The following is a 21,508-nucleotide window of genomic DNA, read 5'->3' on the forward strand; positions in this document are numbered from 1 at the left end:
AATCCGGTCTAATTATTAAGTGTTTTAAACAAATCAACTTGTTTCCAACCGAACTTATTTGGCTCCAATTGAAATCGGCTTATTGCACGTCGAACATAGGTGGAACATAGTTTGCCGGCCGTAATTCCACTATTACCCTTTGAACTCCCGAAGGAAGGAATCCCAAAGGCCAAAACCAACTGGTCTCACGTGAGAACCCTTTCCACTTCCCCGCGGACCACCGCGACTCTCGCATACCGCAAATCCCTCCCCAAAATAAAGTCCACAAACGTGTCGTGCACTGAGCCGCGTAAACAGGTGGTGTAACTCATCCGCGAGGAATCACACCGAGGCTAATGACTTCGATAAGCGTGACACATGGGGCCGGCGATGTGCCATCACCGACTTCGAGATCCGTCCACCCGAGGGTAAGCGCTGGGGGGCCCACCAGTGACCACCTCCCTACGTACGAACTCCTACGTGGTCGATTGTTACTGGATGTTCGGAAAGGCGAGGCCGCTCCGTGGCCCCCACCTTTAATGTTTATTTCTTTTCCTTTAGTCCTCCGACACAAAAAATTCATCAGGAACTCAAAATATCACTCAAAAGTCGCTCGACTGATGTGGCGCATACTCATTGGTTCGCTCCCAAGAGTTCGTATCGGGAAGTGCGCCATTAAGTAAAGTAAAGCGAATGGTGCAATGCATCTGAGTGACTCTTAATAATTCCCATCCTTCATCGCGTCGGTAACGCGTTACTACGTCTGTATATGGACCCCACCATCCACCAAAGCAGCAAAGCTCTATATGACACCTTGGCTTTCGCCATCCTCCCTTCATCTCGAATCCAAAGAGGAGAAGAAGCGAGAAGAGGCTTCCAGCAGAAAGCCACCGAATTAGCTTTATTTGTTTCATAGTTATCAGTTGGTGTTTGTGAGTGAAAGTTGGGAGGGATGGCGGAGGAGCAGAAGCAGGAGGTGGAGGTGAAAGACCGGGGCCTGTTCGACTTCATGGGGAGGAAGAAGGAGGAGGAGCAGGAGGTTCTGGTCGCCGGAGTGGAAAAGGTTCACATAGAGGAGGGGAAGAAGGAAGAGAAAGAGGAGGAAAAGAAGGAGAGCTTGCTTGAGAAGCTCCACCGGTCTCACAGCTCCAGCTCTAGCTCGGTAAGTCCACCGCATCGTGGAACCCTTCTTGCTTTCTTTTGCCCTTCTCTTTTTTTTTTTTCTTTATCTCACCGCATATTTAGTGTTCGTGTTGTGATCTTGCCAACCATGAAGTTTTCTGATCTAATCTAAGTATAAAATTCCCTTTTGTTGTTGTTATGGTATACATGCAGTCAAGTGAGGAGGAAGGAGGTGAGGGAGAGAACAAAGAGAAGAAGAAGAAGAAGAAAAAGAAGGGATTGGTGGAGAAGATCAAGGGGAAGATCGGCGGCGAAGAAGAGGAGAAGCCGGCCGTGGTCGAGCAGGAGGTGGCGATCGCCGCTGTGTCCTCCGAAAGCGAGGACTCCACAGTCAAGGTGGAGGTGGTGGACGAGAGTCTCAAAGTGGAGGGAGTCCCGGAGGAGGAGAAGAAAGGTTTCTTAGAAAAGATCAAGGAGAAGCTCCCCGGCCACCACAAGAAGCCAGAGGAGGCCGCCGCCCCGGCCGCAGAGTGCGCCGGCCAGGGGACGAAGGAGCACGAAACCGATCATGGACATGAGGGGAAAGAGAAGAAGGGCATACTAGGGAAGCTCATGGAGAAGCTGCCCGGCTATCACAAGAATGGTGGCGAGGAGAGTGAGAAGGCCGGTGCTACCCACTAGAAGGAAAGCTTGATACATATCCTTCTTAATGTTTGTTTTTGGATGTTTTTCTCTATCATGATGTATGTTGGATTGCCACTGTTTGTTTGTTGGTATTCTTAAGTTGTTTGTTTGTTGGTCCATCTTGGATGTGATATGATTAGGTATGCTCTTGCTTTTTGTTGTTATTTTTTGCCGCTAGGCAAGAAGGATACCCAAGTATTGATATATATATATATATGTACTTGTTTCATGGTGCATAAATGCCTACTAGTGATATAATTGTTTGGTATTGTTTTTGTTCTAGTCTAAACATATATAGACTGTGACAAGTTAATTAATGTGTCTTTTTCTTCCTTACCATGTTTCATGTTCTAAAGTGGGCGTCTTTTGAAGCATACTCAGCTAGCCAGTGGTCAAGATACTAGGCTTTGGTTGCAAGCAAGAGGAAAGGTAATTTGATTTTAACGGGCATAGAAATAGATCTACATTCCCAAAAACTTTATGCATGAATACAACTTTATGTTAGGTACGAACATCGCTGTAGAACAAATAAAACTTTATGAACATATGTCCTTAAAATTATTAAAATTTTCTATTTAATTATGTTTTCCTTGAGGGAGTATATACATTAATCAGTCAGGACAAGCGAACAACCATAGCATGAATAAAATTAAATCACCAAGAACCTTCGTTATTGATCACTATGAAGAAGACTAATTTACCTGCTGGGGAAACGGTTATAGATAAAATCTAGGGTGGAGAAATGCTATAATATATCATAAAATCGGGGGTTAAGCACCTTGTTCAGGAGAGCTTTGGCTTGGTAATCAAACATGATGCCTTGCTACAGCATGGCCAACCTTGAGAGCACAAGAGCACATTGAAATAAGATTCCGAACCAGATACTCAAACATGATATCCAAAGCTTGGGAACAGATGCATCTCAATGATCACTGCTACATCTGTGTCGGTTCCATACTCACTAGATGTAACAATTCAGGACCTCACCCAAAATGGCTAGCCGGAAGTTATTATTTGGGTTTCTTGATCCTGTATAAGTATTCAAGATCTACCTAGCGAATAACCGATGTGGGACTAAACACATGCCCGTGCGAGTCCTCACATACTTTTCCGTTCAAGTCCTGACGTTCTCGTCAGGCTAAGGGTTTAAATCTATTCAAATCTAATCACAAACACCACGATTGACCCGTGATCAGCTTCGATGGATCCGTGCTGCAGTGTCCCCTAGTCCACATAGGTTATGGGCTGGATTTTCTCTGATACCATTTGTAACAATCCAGGACCTCACCCAAAATGGCTATCCGGAAGATATTATTTGGGTTCCTTGATCCTGTATAAGTATTCAAGATCTACCTAGTGAATAACCGATGTGAGACTAAACACACGCCCGCACGGATCGTCACACTAGATTTATTGGCATATTTGGTTAGGAGGAGTTGGGCTGGAAATAGGAATAAGAGACTTCTATTTTAGCTATGTGATTGGGGGGATCTTATTCTGTATCTGATTCTGATTTCAAGAGGGAATGTCCCAATCTCTTATCCGACTTTTTCTTAGTACTGAGATTTCATTTCGATTCTGATTTTGATTCTGGTTACAGACTAAACGCATTCATTCTGATCTCGTAGACTTGGGATGTGAGGAAAGGAAGAGTTGGAGTACGATCAGTGGGATTCTTTAGTCAAATACGACCATTGCTTTTTTAAGGTAGAGTAGGTTAGGAGTAGAAGCAACGGTTGGCAACAAGAATAGCGTAGCCAATGTAGTCTTGTAACTCCAAAAACAGTGAAAGTAAAATAATAAAACATGGACAGAATTCTAGGGCTCGTTTGGTTCGCGGGAAGCATTTTCCTTCCTAGGAATATGATTCCTGGAAAACAAATTCCTAGGAAGAGGATGCCTAGGAAAGTACTTTTGGCATGTTTGGTTGACCATGGGAAAGTGACAAATTTTCAAGGTGCTTATGTTTGGTTGGCCATCCACTTTCCTAGAAAAGTTATATATAATTCCTATTATGCCCTTAATAAAAATTAGGTTTTTAATGCCTCTTTAATGCTTCTTTAATGCTGAAGGGACTTTTTGGGAAAAAGTAAAAATGGAGTGATTCCCGCCTCATGGGAAAGTAACTTTTCCATGTTTCTCATGGGAAAGACTTTCCCATGAAATGTGGGAATCACATTCCCATGGGAATACAACTTTCCCTTCTCTCTCCTTTGAAAACTCCAACCAAACAAGAGGCATCTTATTACTTTCCCGTTGACCACACTTTCCCCCCTCCTTTTCCTGCGAACCAAACAAGCCCCTAATGTCATCTGTTGTGATGGTAACAAGATAGAAAGGCTGCTTATAAGAGTCGATCTGTCGATGTCACTCTGTCGAGCTTTGGCATGCTTTCTGAAAAATATCACAAAAGACAAAACCATCATCAACTAGAATCCGAGGAAGAAAAATGGATTAAAAAAAGAGAAAATTACACGAAGCATGAGAATCAAAACAAATCCAAGATTGCTGCAAACTTATGTCCACAGTGGAATCTCCCACTCTTCTCATCTACTCGCACGAGAAGCCTAAGTCCATCTTTCCAATTTAGTTAGGGTTGGCAATCAAGTTAGACCCGATCAGATACGGATCGGGTCAAATGTCGGTCAGATCAAAAATTCAACCACCCAAACTTAACTTGTTTATTAGATAGATTAAAAATTCATATCTAAATTCGGCTTGTTTATTAAACAAGTTAAATTAGGTTAAATGGATTAAATAGGCTAAGTAGATTTTTAATAGATTAAATAGATTTAAACAGATCAAATAGATTTAAACAGATCAAATAGATTAAGCAGTTCGAGTTAAATAGGATAAAAATAGGTTAAGTAAAATTTAAACATGTTAAATAAATTTTAAATAGATTAAATGAATTGGGTTATAATTCGATCTAATTATTAAATAGATCAAAATAGGTTAAATGGGTCAAAGATCTAAATCTGAATCCAATTCATTTAATAAATAGGTTTAGATAAGTTGACCTGGCTACGACACAAACCTATTTATATTAAATCCGAAATGGATCGTTCATAGATCGGATTGATGGATTAAGTCATAAATTGTCCTCCTAAATTTAGTATGTTTTAATACAGAAAAAGATGGATGCGGAAATAGTTTTTTTTTCCTACAACAAATGAATATATTCAAAAAAAAGTCAAAAAGTAACAAGTCTCAAAGAACAAGATGGAGGATTCGAGAGACAGTGCAGTATTGGGTGGGAAAAGGGATGGATGCGCGGTCAATAAGCTGTTTGTTAACTTAGTATTGAGTAAAAAGAGCATGAGATCGAGGCTAAACTGTGCTACCGCTCATTGGATCTTGGATCCGACAATTCTGATAAAACCAATTGCTTAAAGCTTCCAGCGGCATCACCTCAAGCTATCTCAGCCCTTCCTATCACCTTAGTCAAAAAAGTGAGATTAAAGGTGGGATGACGGTACAACCGAGGTGGTAGCACAAATGGAACGGGGTTTTGTTTTCACCGATGTGGCCCAGGTTCGAAACACGCGGACGTTGATTAAATATGGAGACCGGATACCCTTTGCTTGGACGCGCTCAATGGGAGCGCTTCTGGTACACGTGGGTAACCACGGGTCGGGAAGGGTATGAGTGTATTGTCTACCCGCATCAGACATTCTCTGGTGGAAAGATGGCCCAGTGGGGGCTGCTATGCGAGTGGGGTTAATTCTCCTCCTCTTTTTTTTAGCCAAAAAAAAAAGGAGGTGAAATTTTGATAACAAGCGACATGTGAGATTAAAGAAGTGGCTAAAAATTTTAAATTTTTTATGATAATTTCACAAAAAATTGAAGCATAAAAATATAATTACATAAATTACAATAATATACGTCAGGTATATCATCGAGTTTTAGAGAGCCGAGTCGAATATGTTTTTATCATACATGCATTTGGACCTGGAACTTTTATGAGTATATCTTCGGACCTGACATTCTGACAAAAAAAAATCTATGAGTTGGAAAATAAATTAAGTTTAAAAGAATGGTACGAGGTCAACTCAAGTATAGAGTGTTGCTAGGGTTTATTTCAAACTCTCTAATCTAATATTTTAACTTTTAAAATTAAAAAAATAAAAATAACTTAGATGATGTAATAATTTGGCTGTCAAGTGAAAATAATCTTCTTTATTAAAGTTGCTGGTTGAAAGGATTAGATCAAGCTACTTTCATTAAACTACCAAAAATTATTAGACTCTCCCTTTCTGTAGTTTGACTTCTAAATGAATTGACTCTGTTCGACTTCTAAACATATTGTTTCATCATTTTTTTCTCTTTTCTCTCTTCTCTCAAATATGTCATGTCTAGTTACTAATAAATATTACAATACAATAATTTTTCAAAATCTTTGGATAATTAATTATCGCAACATGGTAGGAGCAAAACGATGCTTGGAACATCATACGAAACTGATGGGAGGCAAAATGGATCGTCCAGCCCACAACTAAAAAGCCGCCTAGTTTCGGCCCAATAAGCGTCAAAGCTAATCGACTGAATCTTCACTTCGGCCCAGAGTCAGCTCAACTTCGGGACTCCGCCAAAAGCCCCACCAACTTCAGTATTCGCAGACTCCTCCGACCAAGTTCGGGATGCCTCCAGTATTTGCCGACCCACCCCGACCAAGCTCGGGGCGCCTACCTCAGTAGTACGCCCCGACTCTCGAGCTCGGGGCACTCCACCGAGCATACCTCGAAACCTGAAAAGCCGAGCTACTCTCAGCACTCATCAAGCCGACCTCGCCAAACGCATGATGCGACCTTTCAACGAGCTCGGCCTCGCCAACGACCGCACCCACATGCGCACCTACGCCCATATACGTGGCCGTACATTACCACACTACCGTGCCATGTTTCCATAATCGGCCTTTAACAGTTAGACGACACCTTGACTACTCCGGCCATACCCTGTTATGACTGTCAACACCCTACCATTCTCAAGAACGGGCAGTACTACACGCCACCAACCAGCCTAAGCTGCGCGCCATCCGGCTCAGAGCCACGCTCCCTCATGATGAGGGCCGACAGTGCCTCTGCCATCTGAACCTCTCCACCGGAACTATAAATAGCTCGGTCAGGTAACTTCTAAACAACCTTTTTTTTGGCTGGACCAAATTGATCCCACTCTAACTGGATTGTCGGAGTGTCCTCACCGGAAACACCGGTAAGGCTTTGTGCAGGTCTGCGGCCGTCACACAGGAGGTAGCTCCCGTCTTCTTCTTTCATCCAATGGCGGCTTCCTCGACTCTACCAGCGTGGTTACCCTCAGGCTAAATTTGAACCACAACAGAAACAAAAGCAAATGCAAACATGCAAGAGCTATTTACCCATGTAGCTAATGACCATTTAAGATGCTGGTGCCCTTAATTTCATCCCGAATGCTAGTGTTATATTGGCTATTAGTTAAAATTTGATTCACCTCACTTAAGAGGACTTAAAATTCATAGTGTAACCAGTGCTTGCAGCCACAATAATAACCCTAATCTGATTCTTAAGTCTTTCCATATCAATCTCATCTCATCACATATCCTTCCTCATAAAGGAAGCATGGTTCCAAATAATTATAATCTAATTTAAAATCAATTAATATACGCATTAAAAGATTAGAAGTTTACATCCAAAATGACATAAAAGAAACCCTAAAGACACAATATGATCAGAAAGACCATGTCAAATTAAAGGAACCTATAAGTTGTAACAAAATTATAAAATTAGGAGATAAAGAACATGTAGAAATCCTCTAGCGGAGAGGTCTCCCGTCTGATAGCCTCCTCTACACTTATAGGAGAAATCCTTGTGGTTTCTTTCATAAAAACCACCTATTTCCAGCGAAAATTCTCTTTTCGATAGTTATTTTTATGCAATGGTAGGTTTCTCTGAGAGAAACTACTTCCAGGTATTGTTGGGGGAATACGGCTTCCCCCCCCAGCAATATAGTAACCCCGCCTCTAAAAGGCCGCATAGCCGCCGACCTTGGACGTCCGACCTCGGAACGTCCGACCTCAGAACCTCCGACCTGGAGAATTCCCGACCCCAGAGGTCTGTCCTTGTCGACCACCTACTACGGCCGTACCCTTCCGAGGTCCGGCCGAGGGCCATATCTTGCCACTGCCCCAGCATTTATTACGCATGACCTCTGCAAACCCCCGGTTCACTCAACGATTAATGCGAATCTCCGGCCTACTCAACAATTAATGCGAATCTCCGGCTTACTCAACAATTAATGCGCACCTCCAGCTTACTCAACAATTAATGCGCATGGCTCCTATTATCTACGGACCCACGGCTCTCCACGGCAAATCAGCTCAGCGGAGTCCAGTCAACCGTGATAAGTCTTTGATCTCGGCCTTATCTCCGACATCAATGCAATGATTCACCCGATCGTGTGCCAGTCCAAGCAACATGCCGAGCCGTACGACGGTCTCGCCCCATCACATCACAGGTAAACCGACCCCCCTATAAAAGGGAACCCTTGCTTCTCAAAGGGGGGTTGGACATAGAGAACTCTAAAAATACTGTTCTCCTCTTTCTCCTTTAAACACAGATTGCCCCCCTCTGACTTAAGCATCGGAGGGCCGGCGCCGGAAAACCCGGCCACCGGCTTTTCTGCAGGCACCCCGACGGAGGACGCCGCCCGCCGATGGATCGCCACTCCCCTGTGTCCACCTGCCGCTCCCCCTCCTCGACCGACGACCGCCCCCGGGTCCAATTTCCAGCAACAGGTATCATTTTCACTTCTTTACAAATTAAAGACCATGTATCATATTCAGGTTGCCTGGAAAAGTGATCGTAACACTGGTTAAGAATCTATAGACAGAATAATGGGTTAATTTTAACTGATCAATCTATTAATTAGACAGAATCCCTATAAATAAATGATCAACATAAATATATAATATGTATTAAATATAATTGAAATTGAAGAGGCACGATATTGAACATGGCAAATCAAAGGCAGGCCATCAGAGAGAATCATCCACAGTGCGACATACACTCATGCCTAATCCAAATTGAAGTCAGGGTGATAGTTTTCAACTCAAGCTTGACCCAAGCTCCCATGCTTGCTAGGGTTCGAGTGAGGCCTTATAGGGAAATTATTCCCTACACCATTTGCAGCAATTCCTTACTTGTCAGATATTATTGTTTACACTGGGTGCACCACATGGTTGTGCATGCAACCAATAGCAGCTGTTGGTTTCTATAGGCAATATTCATTAAGCGTGTATCTTAATGCACTACAATAGAAATTGGCGGTTGTGATTGGTTGCATGTACAGCCATGCTGGTGTATAAAATGTAGGTAATAATTTATTCTCATTTATTTTTATGTGCGTCGTTTATGTGATGCATGTGGTGTAGGATATAATTTCTTATTTAGATGAACCAAGCAATTGCACCTTCATTTCTGTCATGGTAAGGATCTTAAAAATTTATTAGGTCGATCAAATTTACAGCAGATATATTTCATCCTAGATTCATGGACAATAGGGCCCAATGGTTGGAAACCCCAAAACCCTCCCATCCTCTTCTGCTCGGTTGCACCCTTATCCTATTCTATCACACTGGCCATAAACAACAAAAACCTCTCTCTCTCTCTCTCTCGCTCGCTCGCTCGCTCTCTCCCTCCCCCCCCCTCATGGAGGCAATGCTCATAAACCCCTCTCTTTCCCACCTCAAGCTCCCTCTTCCAAAACCGAAATCCCTTCCTTACTTCCAATTCATCGCCGCAACCTATCTCCGCCGAGGCCACCAGCGCCACGGCGGCGTCCGGTCCTTCGCCTTCCAAGACCAATTCCCGCAGCCCGCATCTCCAATCCAACCACGAGAACAGGACAAGGAAGAAGAGGACTACGGAGACGTCAGCCGGATCATCGGTAGCCGAACCGTCCGATCACCTCTCTATGGCGACGATGGCTCCGTCTCAACCTCCACCTCCACCGAGTACCTGATCGAGTGGAAGGATGGCCACGCCCCCTCCTGGGTCCGCGCCTCCGCCATCGCTGCCGACGTGGTGGCGGAGTACGAGACACCCTGGTGGACCGCCGCCAGGAAGGCCGACGCCGCCGCCCTCTCGGCCCTCCTCGCCGACGAGTCGGCTGCCCGGGATCCCGACGCGGAGGACGCCGACGGCCGGACGGCGCTCCACTTCGCGGCGGGGCTGGGGTCGGAGGAGTGCATCCGGTTGCTGGCGGCAGCGGGGGCGGACGTGGGGCGGCCGGAGCGGGCCGGCGGGGGGCTGACGCCGCTGCACGCGGCTGCGGGGTACGGGCAGGCGGTGGCGGTGCGGGCGCTACTGGAGGTTGGAGCGGACCCAGGGGCGGTGGACGGCCGCGGGAGGACGGCGCTGGAGCTGGCGAGGGAGGTGCTGGCGGCGACACCAGCGGTGGCGTTGGGGAGGCGGGCGGGGCTGGCTGCGGCGGCGGCGGAGCTGGAGGGGGCGGTGTACGAGTGGGCGGAGGTGGAAAGGGTGCTTGAGGGGAGGGGGGAGGGGAAGAAGAGGGAGTACCTGGTGGAGTGGAAGGATGGGGGAAGGGAGTGGGTGGGGAAGGAATGGGTGGCGGAGGATTTGGTGGCGGACTTCGAGGCCGGGCTGGAGTACGGGGTGGCTGAGGCGGTGGTGGGGAGGAGGGAGGCGGCGGAGGGAGTTGGGAAGGAGTATTTGGTGAAGTGGGTGGATATTGAGGAGGCGACGTGGGAGCCGGAGGCTAATGTGGATCCAGAGCTGGTGCAGGAGTTCGAGCGGCGGCGGACGGAGGCGGAGTTGCCGGCGGAGCTATCGGCGGCTGCGGTAGCCGTGAAAAAGGAGGAGGAGGAGGACGGGAAGGAATCTGGTGCACCGCAAGAGACGGCTGTAGGGTGAAAGGTTCTGTATTCCCGATTCTTCTCTCATATTTCTAGTGTAGTTTAATGGCATAACTTTGGTGAAAAGTCAAAAACTACATTTGATCAGATTCAATTCTTGTTGGTACGTGAGTGAGAATTTACAAAATCTTCCCGCATGTCATGTTGTGAATCTACCTCTTTTTTTTTTTTTGATAAATTGGATATATTGTGCCATTTTAATATAAAAAAATTCATAGAAATTAGAGAATAAAATCTCCAAAATTTATGAGGAAACGTATGTCCCATAAGTCCACAATGTGATCCTAATGTGATTAGTTACATATACCACCTCTTTGACGGCCACCACACCACTGTCGATAATTGCCATGCTAATGTCAAGGGTCTCCAAGTCCGAACTCACGGCTAGCACCGGGTCGTCTCCTCTAAGTCGCCCCATGGCTTTCACGACATCCCAAGAGCTTGAAGCCAAGCCAATGAGATGGGAAAACAAAACCTAGGAAGCCCGAGGGTCTAGCCTGGAAGCCCAAGGCTCGATAAGTAGTAGGCTTAGGCCTGAAAAGTAGATCCAAATGCCGGATCAGGATGGGCCTAGGCCTGATTAAATGACATGGTACCTTGGTCCAAACCTGGCTCAACCTGCCCGTTGAGCAAGTCTAACAATGAGGTAGATAGCCATCTAATAATTGTCAAGGAGTTCCTCTCAAAAATGATGTGGAAAGCTCTCAAAGTGATGCCGGACCAAGTTGTAAATGGAAGAAGGAGAAGAGGGGAAGAGAAGGAGGAAGAAGAAGAGAAGAAGGAGAAGGGAGGAGAAGAGAAGAAGAGGAAACGTGGGGAAAGAAATCTTTAATTCTTCATTAAAACCCTAATCAACATAAAGTTCCTTTTAAATAGGGCCCCATAAGAACAATTAAAATAAACCCCTTACATAAAATAATTCTCCACAAATAAGCCCTAAAATGCAAATAAGCCCAGAATAAAATAAACCCCAAATAAATCCTAAAACACAAATAAACCCAGAAATAACAATAAGCAAATATGCAAATAAAATGGGGACCTAGCTGATGTCCCCATCAACTCCTCCCGGGTGAGAAAAACTCGACCCCGTCGAGTGTAAATCGGGTCGGCTGTCGTACTGCTCCAGAAGATCCGGGTCAAGTGCTACAACTCAGCTCGCGAAATCCACGACACATCTGATTCGGGTCGACCTTTCCACCGAACAAGGTAACGTTGGTAGCTTCCTCTCCTGGTAGATATAACCTGCTCATCTAATATATGTTCTATGTGTTCTCTGCGTGCATGAAACTGTGGAGGTGGAGGCTCACTAGCAGGTGCTAGAGCAGGGTGATCAACAACAGTGGATGTATCAACAAAAGGGTCAGAAGGAATGAATGTTGATTTCTTGTATGGGACTAAATCTTCAATATTAAATGTCGCACTAATCCCATAGTCTTCAGGAAGATCTACAACATACGCATTCGAACTGATTTTCTTTAGGACTTTGAACGGTCCCGCACTACGAGATTGCAACTTTTTGAACGTCCCCGAAGGAAGTCGTTCAGGTCTAATTCTTACCATGACTGAATCACCTACATTTAATTCTTTATAACGGCGGTGCAAATCAGCAAAGGATTTATATTTTAAGTTATTAGAGTGAATAAGTTTGCTGATCTCCTGATGCAATGAATGCAGGTGTGAAGCAAATGATTGTGCAGACTCAGAGACTCTATGTTGATGAGACATGGGAATCAAGTCTATAGGTTGCCGAGGTTTATAGCCATTCACCACGTCAAAAGGACTCATGCCTATGGTCCTATTGACCGAACTATTATATGCAAACTCGGCAGTTGGTAACACGAGATCCCAAGTCCTAGTATGCTCACCTACCAGACATCTGAGAAGACTCCCTAGACTTCGGTTGACCACTTCGGTCTGGCCATCAGTTTGGGGATGATAGGCAGAGGAAAATTTTAATTTGGTACCCATCATGTGCCAAAGAGTTTTCCAAAAATAGCTCATAAATTTAACATCCCTATCGGACACAATAGATTTAGGAAGACCATGGAGTCTAACGACTTCGTCAAAATAGAGTTTCGCAATCCTAGAAGCATCAGAAGTCTTAGAACATGGAAGAAAATGAGCCATTTTAGAGAATCGGTCCACTACTACAAAAATGGAATCGTGTTTGGTCGAGGTACGTGGAAGCCCTAACACAAAATCCATGCTAACATCTTGCCACGCACAATCAGGAACAGGTAGTGGAGTGTAAAGCCCAGTGTTCTGTTTACGTTGTTTGGCTAATTGACATGTGCGGCACTGAGCGACGATCTTGGCCACGTCTCTCTTGAGACTCGGCCAGAAGAAACGTCTTTCCACCATCTCAATGGTTTTGTCTCTCCCGAAATGCCCAGACAGTCCTCCAGCGTGTATTTCCCATACTAGAAAATCTCTCAAAGAAGTTCGAGGAATACACAAACGGTCGGAGCGAAAGAGATAATCATCGTGTAAAAAGAAATCATCGTGCTCTCTCTCTACTCCATCTCGTAAGGTCAGGTATACATTACTAAAATCAGGACAGGTGGTATATTGTTCCCTGATCCTTTCAAAACCAATTACTTCAGTGCTTATCATGGATAGGAGGAAGATCCGTCGACTGAGTGCATCAGCAGCCTTATTCTCAACTCCAGCTTTATGTTTCAGCACAAAAGTATAGGCTTGTAGAAACTCAATCCATCGGCCATGTCGAAGATTTAATTTCTTTTGAGAATTGAGATACTTTAAAACCTCATGGTCTGAATACAGAACAAATTCTTGCGGTAGCAAATAGTGTCGCAAAGTTTGCACTACCGCATAGAATTCCTTATCATAGGTGGAATAACGCAACCTGCCATCACTTAACTTTTCGCTAAAGAACGCGACAGGGTGACCTTCTTGGCTTAACACACCACCTATGCCAACGCCAGAGGCATCACATGCGACCTCGAATACCTTAGTGAAATCAGGGAGGCGCAAGACAGGTGCTTCGGTCATCCTATGCTTAATATCTTTAAATGCTTGGGATGCCGACTTAGTCCAGATAAAGTCTCCTTTCTTCATGCAATCTGTGATGGGAGACATTATTGAACTAAAATTCTTAATGAAGCGACGATAGAAAGTAGCCAGACCATGAAAACTACGTACCTCGGCTAAGATCTTGGGCTCAGGCCAATCGACTATCGCGCTTACTTTTTCTGGATCAGCGGAGACACCCTTGGAAGACACTATGAATCCTAAGAAAATGACGTGATCAGTCAGGAAGGCACACTTCTTAGGGTTTGCAAAAAAGCTTTCTTTCCGCAGGACTTCACAAACCTGCCTCAGGTGTGAGAGATGGAGCTCTTGAGTTTGACTATAAATGAGGATGTCATCAAAGTATACAACGACAAATTTATTCAAAAAAGGTCGAAAGATCTGTGTCATCACCCTCATAAAAGTACTTGGAGCATTTGTTAATCCGAAAGGCATTACTAACCATTCGTAGAGTCCATCTTTGGTTTTGAATGCAGTTTTCCATTCATCCCCAGGACGAATCCGAATCTGGTGGTACCCACTCTTTAGGTCGATCTTGGAAAAAACTGTAGCACCAGACATATAGTCTAAAAGGTCGTCCAGCCTAGGAATAGGAAAACGATACTTAACCGTGATTTTATTGATAGCACGGCTATCGACGCACATCCTCCAAGAGCCATCTTTCTTGGGAGTGAGGAGTGCAGGTACAGCACACGGACTCAAACTCTCACGAATATACCCTCGAGTGACTAGTTCGTCAACTTGGCGTTTCAGTTCAGTGTGCTCGTTTGGATTGAGTCTATGGTGGGGAAGATTTGGCAGTGACGCTCCAGGAATGAGATCAATTACGTGCTGAATATCACGCATTGGAGGGAGTGCCTCTGGAAGATCAGTGGGGAAGACAGAGTGAAACTCCTCCAACAGAGGAACTACGGCGGCCGGATGTTCGGCATTTGACTCCACATTGATAACTCTAGCCACAAGGGCGAACACAGATGAGTGGCTTTCGATATCTTTCATTACCTCTCTCGAAGTAATGATGTGAAGTGACTCATCTTTTTGTGGTGTAGCACCCTTCTTCTCAGGGCCGGGCTCTTTAGGAGGCAATGAGTTCAGTATAATTTTCCGACCCTCGAACATAAAACTACACGAATTTGACCGACCATGAAGTGTGACGTCCCTATCGTATAACCAAGGTCTTCCTAGAATGACTTGACCTACGTCCATCGGGAGGCAGTCGCACCAAATCTCGTCTTTGTAGGATAGGAATTGAATCGGGACAAGGCATCTTTCTGAAACTGAAATGGACGTCTTATCTACCCAGGCTACTTTATATGGATTAGGATGATGGGTAGATTTCAGGCCAAGGCGAGAAACAACTCCAGACGCAATGGCATTGATGCAACTCCCGCTATCAAATAAGATTTTGCATGTTTTACCATTGATCTTGATAAGTGTATAAAACAGGGAGGTTCTTCGCCAGTCTTGTTCGATCTTTGTTTGGGCTAGTGTGCACCTAACCACATGGAGCCTATGGTTTTGGTCATTCCTATCAGTGGGCTCATTTTGGTATTCAGTCTGAACAAACTCTAACCCAGTCTTTTCGTCTCCAAAGTCATCTATAAAATCCTCAATATTTGGTTCATAGACTTCTTCGACACATTCAGTATCCTGGGTTCCTGCTTCCAATTCAGTCATTAAATAGGTCTTGGCGTTATATTGGGACGCAATATGGCCAAACTTTTGGCACCTGAAACACTGGGTTTGGTTTCTTAAAGGCGGGTTGGACCCTAATATGCCTTTTCCTTTATCAGTTGATGTACTTTGAGCAGGCACCGGGAACGTCCTAGTCGGTGTTTGGCTAGAACCGGGCTGGGAAGGATGGTTGGAGAGTGGTCTGGGTTGTGGAAGATGGCTTTGATTAGGTCGGGCTCCTGGGGGTAAGAACCGAGAGTCGGTACGTCTCACCACAGGGACTCGTAAAAAACTATCCACATCTTGAGCCAATTGGTATGCCTGGCCAAGGGTAGTAATCTCTCGGAGGATCAATTCTTTCTGGATCTCCTCGTGGAGTCCTGCTCGAAACCTAGAAAGAGTAACAGTCTCCTCTTCGATTACACCGCACCTCATGTGAAACTCCTCAAATCGTGCAATGTAATCGGCAACAGTTGAGGTTCCTTGAGTTAGTTTCTGCCACCTATCCATAAGACGTTGTCGGTAAGAGAATGGCAGATACTTCTTATTCAGTTTTTCTTTCATATCCTCCCAAGTGGTGATACGTGGAAGCCTTTGGGTCTCACGCCGATGTTCAACGTTATGCCAGTACCAGTGAGCTTGCCCAATAAGCTTCATTTTGGCAAACCGTACTCTTCTATCATCGGTCATATCGTACCACTCAAAATAATTATCCATGGCTGCTCTCCAATCAAGGTACACGCTCGGCTCTAATTGACCAGCAAATGTGGGGGCTTCTACTCGCACGATACGAAGTAGTCGCTCGTCAAGATCGCGCTGGTGATCAGGATGATGTTGGTTCCTAGGGGGATGGGGAAAAGCTACAGGTGGTGTGGTCAAACCAAACTCGGGATAAGCTGCGATTGGGGATGATGGTTCCGGAGTCCTAGAGTGTTGTACTAGAGCACGGATCTCACGTTTGAATTCGTCATGATCAGCTCGTATTGCAGCTAATTGTTCCAGAATATCTTGTATAACTCTGGGGTCCATGGTGGATAAAGGGGTCTGAGAGTCAGTGAGGAGGTACTCTCTACCACTACGGGTGGGCATATAGGAACTACTCTAGTTGGTGATATGATATGCAATGCTACTAATGAACCCTAATTGTCCAAATGTAATGCAGGACAACCTACTGATGCAACCCACTAATGCAACCTACTATGAATTCGGAAATCAGCAACTTTTCACAAAAATAACTTAAAATTAAATGTTACTAATTTGTACTTTGGTTATTTCAGAATTAAAGTAGAAAATTAGTCACTATAAGAAGTTAGGTTGCAAACACGTTTTACAGTCATTCAAAGTCTGAAAGTAATCTGATCTATGGATGTTGATGATGTCCTGACACTAAAGTGTGCTAATTTAATATTTAGATTTAATTGGTGGGTAGGATGGGTGTGGTGGAAAATGTTCTAGGTTTTGCAGTTTGACAAGAAAATAAGTTTCAAAATAGGGCTGTCATGCAAGAGAACTAGAACATATTTAGATAAGCAAGCCCAAAGGAGGAAGAACCTATTACCTGTGGTGAATGCAGTGGACCAGAATCGTCTGCTCGTGGAGTCTCGAACACGAAGTTGGCGCCGGGCAGAGTTAGCTGGAGTTTTGGACCTGTATCTACAACACAAGGCTTCATGGGCTGTTGAAATGGGCTGAAGAACACCCTGGCTTGGGCCTGAAACAGGGCCTGCGGCCAAGGGCCTTGGGCTGACGGACAGAATCAGGCCGTAGAGACGGACTGGGCTGGTGGCCTGCTGGACAAGTGGCAACAGGGCCAGACGGGAGGGTTTGGTGGAAGGCGGGCCAAGGAAGCCCGCGATGGTGGCTTGGATGACTGCAACAGGGGGTGGGGAAAAATGGAGTTAGGGGAAGGGGCTCGGTGCCTCTCGGCGAAAGGAGAAAACGGCAGGCGGCGGTCGGCAGTGGTAAGGAGGAGGGGCGGAGCTGCGGTGGCGTGCGACGGCGATGGAGAGGCGGTGAGCAGAGGGGCAGCGGCGAAGCAAGGAGGGTAGGATGCAGTGGTGGTGGCAATCGGGCGGTCGCGGGAGCGGCGGGGACGACGACGGCAAGGCGGTGCAGCTCGGTGGGGAGGGAGAACACGAGAATCGGGCGATGGCGGATCTCGGCGGCGGCAAGAGGCGGCACGGGCGGAGACGGCGAAGACGGAGCGAGGCCGGCGGAGACGGCACGGACACAGGGGCGGCGCGGCTCGGTTGACGGAGGAGAGGGCGTCGGCAGCAGAGACGGCACGGCAGGGGGCGGCGGCAATGGCGTCGGCGGCGGAAACCCTAGGGTTTCCGTTCGAAAGAAACAGAGGTTAGTTTTTTTTTTTTTTTTTTGAACCTTAACGGGTTCGGGTTATCGGTTTCGGGTTTCGAATGAAACCCGCTCCGATAACTGTAAAACCGGCACGTGCAGATCACGTGATTTTTTTTTTTTTTTTGTTGGAGACCCGGGTTATCGGGTTGGGTAACGGGTTTAGAACTGACCCGTTACCGTAACTCCTTCTTCAACCTCCCGATCGATTCGGGAGGGCGTTCCGGCCGCTTCGGCGGTGGTTGCGGAGCGGTCGAACGGAACGGTGACAGTGGCTCCGTTGTCGGCGGCGACAGGCGGCGGCTGGTCGTGGTGGTGGCCGGGATTTCCTTGTGCACGGTGGTCGGCGGGTGCGTCGACAGGGCCGAGGGACAAGGTCGAGAACAGGTCGGCGACGCTCTTCCTCTTTCCGGCAGCGGGAGTCACATGTGGCCCTTCGACGCGCTCCGGTGTCCGTGGTCGACGTACGGCGTAATATTCGTGCGGCCACAGGAATCCGGGAATCCGTCGACGATCGGCCATACACCGGCTGCCGGTGGTTGCAGGTGGTGGGGCAACGGCGACGACGGAGGGATCAAGTCAGATGGACGCGAGGGGGAAATCCGGCGCAGGGACTGTGGCTCTTTCTTCTCTCTCGGCTGCAGACTTTTTTTTTTTTTTTTTTTTTTGCTGTTTGCCTGTGACGCTTGATCCCGGACGGCTACGGCTTAACTTCTGGGAGACCGCAAAAGAACCACCGGTGGTCTGGCGGTGGGTGGTAGAGGTGTTCACGGTGGTGACGGCTGGTGGGAAGGGCACGCAGACAGGGTTTCCCTTTGCCTCTGGTGAGAATCGAGAGAGAGAGAAGCTAGACCCCGGGCGTTGGCAGATAATCTGGCTCGTGGCTTTGGCAGCAGGGGCAAAGCCGACGGCTCTGATACCAAGTTGATGCCGGACCAAGTTGTAAATGGAAGAAGGAGAAGAGGGGAAGAGAAGGAGGAAGAAGAAGAGAAGAAGGAGAAGGGAGGAGAAGAGAAGAAGAGGAAACGTGGGGAAAGAAATCTTTAATTCTTCATTAAAACCCTAATCAACATAAAGTTCCCTTTAAATAGGGCCCCATAAGAACAATTAAAATAAACCCCTTACATAAAATAATTCTCCACAAATAAGCCCTAAAATGCAAATAAGCCCAGAATAAAATAAACCCCAAATAAATCCTAAAACACAAATAAACCCAGAAATAACAATAAGCAAATATGCAAATAAAATGGGGACCTAGCTGATGTCCCCATCACAAAGTTTTTGTAGCATATGTCAGTCCTTCTGATGCAGCACATAATTCCACCATCAGCACCATAATATCAAGTACTCTGCCTTCACCTGCTACAATCAGCACACCACTAGCACTTCTAATGATGAAGCTCGCCTCACCAAAGCAGATTTATTCTAAACATTATTATCGGAGTTGACCTTGAGGAAAAATGATTCCACCACTTTTAATGGATAAATATAGTGCAGCTCTTGGTGTAAGAGAGAGTTTATGATGCAAACTATGGAGGCTCTGTATGTAATCTAATCTTCAGCCTTTTCTAAAGGACAGATAATACCACCCAACCGGGCAATGATATAATAAGATAGGATTTTTCTCGCAAATTAAAATGTTGTTACATAAATGATAACCAATAATAAAATTTTACTGCATTTTTCACTAATAGACAGTTCGTGACAAGGTACTCATTGCCATTCAAAGATAAAAATGTCAACAGAGAAAGATGCCTGAATATTTTATCCATCTCCAAACTGAATGGGATGGTTTTAGACAAAATTAAATCGGAATGGTTCCAGTGATGTATTTACAAACTAAAAACTATTCAGTTTCTTTTGTTATAATTTTTGTGATTTTTCGATCCGAAATTGAATTTGACACTAAATCCTAACCGAACCCGACGTCGAACCCAACACCAAACTCAAAACCAAATACACCCGATATTTAATACCTCATTATCTTTTATATTTAGTATAAATCCAAATTACTAATTCTCTAAGAATGGCCATCAGATAATCCTAGCCCTCTATCCTACTTAATTTGGATCATCCATAGCCCCATTGCACAAACCAAGAAAGACGATTTTTGATTTTTTAGTTTTGGTTTCGGTTTTACAATTTTTTAGGGAGAGTTATAATTTTTTATTTCAAAAATCAATCGATTTCAAAGGGCAGTAATTTCAATTTTCATTAACTATACCAAATCCACCCTTTTGACATCCCCATATGGCTACTGGAATATGTGAATGCTAACTAGCTGTTAAGAATATTTTGCTGTTTTGTTTGATTTTTTCTTAAAACTTTAATCTTCTTTCCATTTCTTAACATTGTTTGTTGAGAAATTCTTGTTCAAATTCTTTGTTCTTATATTTACTAATTATTAAACAGTGTTTATTTATTTTTTAAATACTTTTAAGATTTGTGAAAAGTTAAAGATTATATATTTATACAAAATAGATTTTTGGAAAAATGGACGAAAAAACTGTTAAATAGAAAATTACTCAACAAACATTTTAAAAATATTTTCATATTTTCCTTATTATAATTTAAAAATAAAAAAAGAAATTGCATGTGGCATTTTTTTTTTTCTTATCATGCCTCTCCATTCAATTTCTTCTTCGTCAAGTTATCTCTTGCATCCGTGAGGTCTTCCATTTTCTTTTCTAATCCCTTTCTTCTTCTTCTTCAAATTTCTCTCTTTTTTAAGAACTTTGTACTTGAGAATTCATAAAATCTAAAGAATTTTCTTACATGATAGAGCTAGAAACTCTGTACTATGTATTAGTATTGATGAACCACATATTTTAAAAATTGTGTATTGATTTATCTAGAGGTATGTATTAGTTTGCTAGATTATTAATTTACTTGGTGTATATCACCTAGCAATGTAGCGTATACTGATAAAAAGTATGTTCTGAAAACTGCATATCGATTTATTTAAAATTATGTATTAGATCATTGCTAGGTGTGTATCAAAAAAACTTGCAGCATATATCAGAAAGTCGTTGAGTATGTATCAGTTGGCCATATAATATATACTGATGAATATGCTATCCTGAAAACTATATATCGATTTATTTGGATGTGTGTATTGAGTTGCTATATGACTAATTTAGTAAGTATGTATTATCTGGTTGTATATTGTGTATTATGAACATCATATTCTGTAATCTATGTATCGATTTATCTAGAGATATGTATTGGCTTGTTATATCACTAATCTATTTGACATGTATACTCTAGTCATATAATATGTATTGATAAAAAATACTTTAAAAATAAAAAAAAATGATGGATTTTTTTTAAGATGATCACTAAAATAATATGATAAATGTGTCTGTCCCATATAATTTTTGTCCTTCCTTTTTTTAGTACAACGATGGATCGCACGCAACAAGTATGGGTGCAACAAACAAAATCAGAAAAGAAAAGATAGTGCAAAGGATAAGGCACAGATGCGTGGTCTTTCTTGGTGAAGCCTCTAGAGTGGTGAGCCACGAAGCAAACCACTTAGTCAGCATTGTTGGGTTATTCCTCCTATATTGGAGGAGACTTAGCCCGACAAATATAGGCTAAATTAATTAGTTTTAGCCTATTTGGTTGGACTTTTTTTGGCCCAAAACGTAAGGCCCATTAGGGCAACCTTTTATGTTGAGAAGGCAGGGTATGTGAGCCGTCTTCCACGAGTTAAAAAATAGAGCGAGGTAGGGGAGA

The 21,508-nt window shown here is 44.3% G+C and overlaps 2 protein-coding genes across 2 annotated transcripts; both read left to right on the plus strand.

Annotated features, from left to right (window-relative positions):
- The first annotated feature begins 710 nt into the window (after positions 1-710).
- Positions 711-2,053, plus strand: LOC103713175 (dehydrin DHN1-like). The gene is made up of 2 exons (XM_008800003.2): positions 711-1,141; positions 1,315-2,053. The coding sequence occupies exons 1-2, from the start codon at positions 932-934 to the stop codon at positions 1,780-1,782; spliced, it is 678 nt and encodes a 225-aa protein (XP_008798225.1). The 5' UTR covers positions 711-931; the 3' UTR covers positions 1,783-2,053.
- A 7,225-nt stretch (positions 2,054-9,278) lies between these two features.
- On the plus strand, positions 9,279-10,946 carry LOC103713174 (probable signal recognition particle 43 kDa protein, chloroplastic). The gene has a single exon (XM_008800002.4). The coding sequence runs from the start codon at positions 9,309-9,311 to the stop codon at positions 10,689-10,691; it is 1,383 nt and encodes a 460-aa protein (XP_008798224.4). The 5' UTR covers positions 9,279-9,308; the 3' UTR covers positions 10,692-10,946.
- Positions 10,947-21,508: the final 10,562 nt, after the last annotated feature.

The sequence above is a fragment of the Phoenix dactylifera genome, chromosome 5, assembly GCF_009389715.1.
Source record: "Phoenix dactylifera cultivar Barhee BC4 chromosome 5, palm_55x_up_171113_PBpolish2nd_filt_p, whole genome shotgun sequence".
NCBI classification, from domain to species: domain Eukaryota; kingdom Viridiplantae; phylum Streptophyta; class Magnoliopsida; order Arecales; family Arecaceae; genus Phoenix; species Phoenix dactylifera.

Coding starts and splice junctions, on each gene's coding strand:
- LOC103713175 (XM_008800003.2), top strand. CDS start 932: ATGGCGGAGGAGCAGAAGCAGGAGGTGGAGGTGAAAGACCGGGGCCTG. Junction 1,142..1,314: donor ACAGCTCCAGCTCTAGCTCG/GTAAGTCCACCG, acceptor GTATACATGCAG/TCAAGTGAGGAGGAAGGAGG.
- LOC103713174 (XM_008800002.4), top strand. CDS start 9,309: ATGGACAATAGGGCCCAATGGTTGGAAACCCCAAAACCCTCCCATCCT.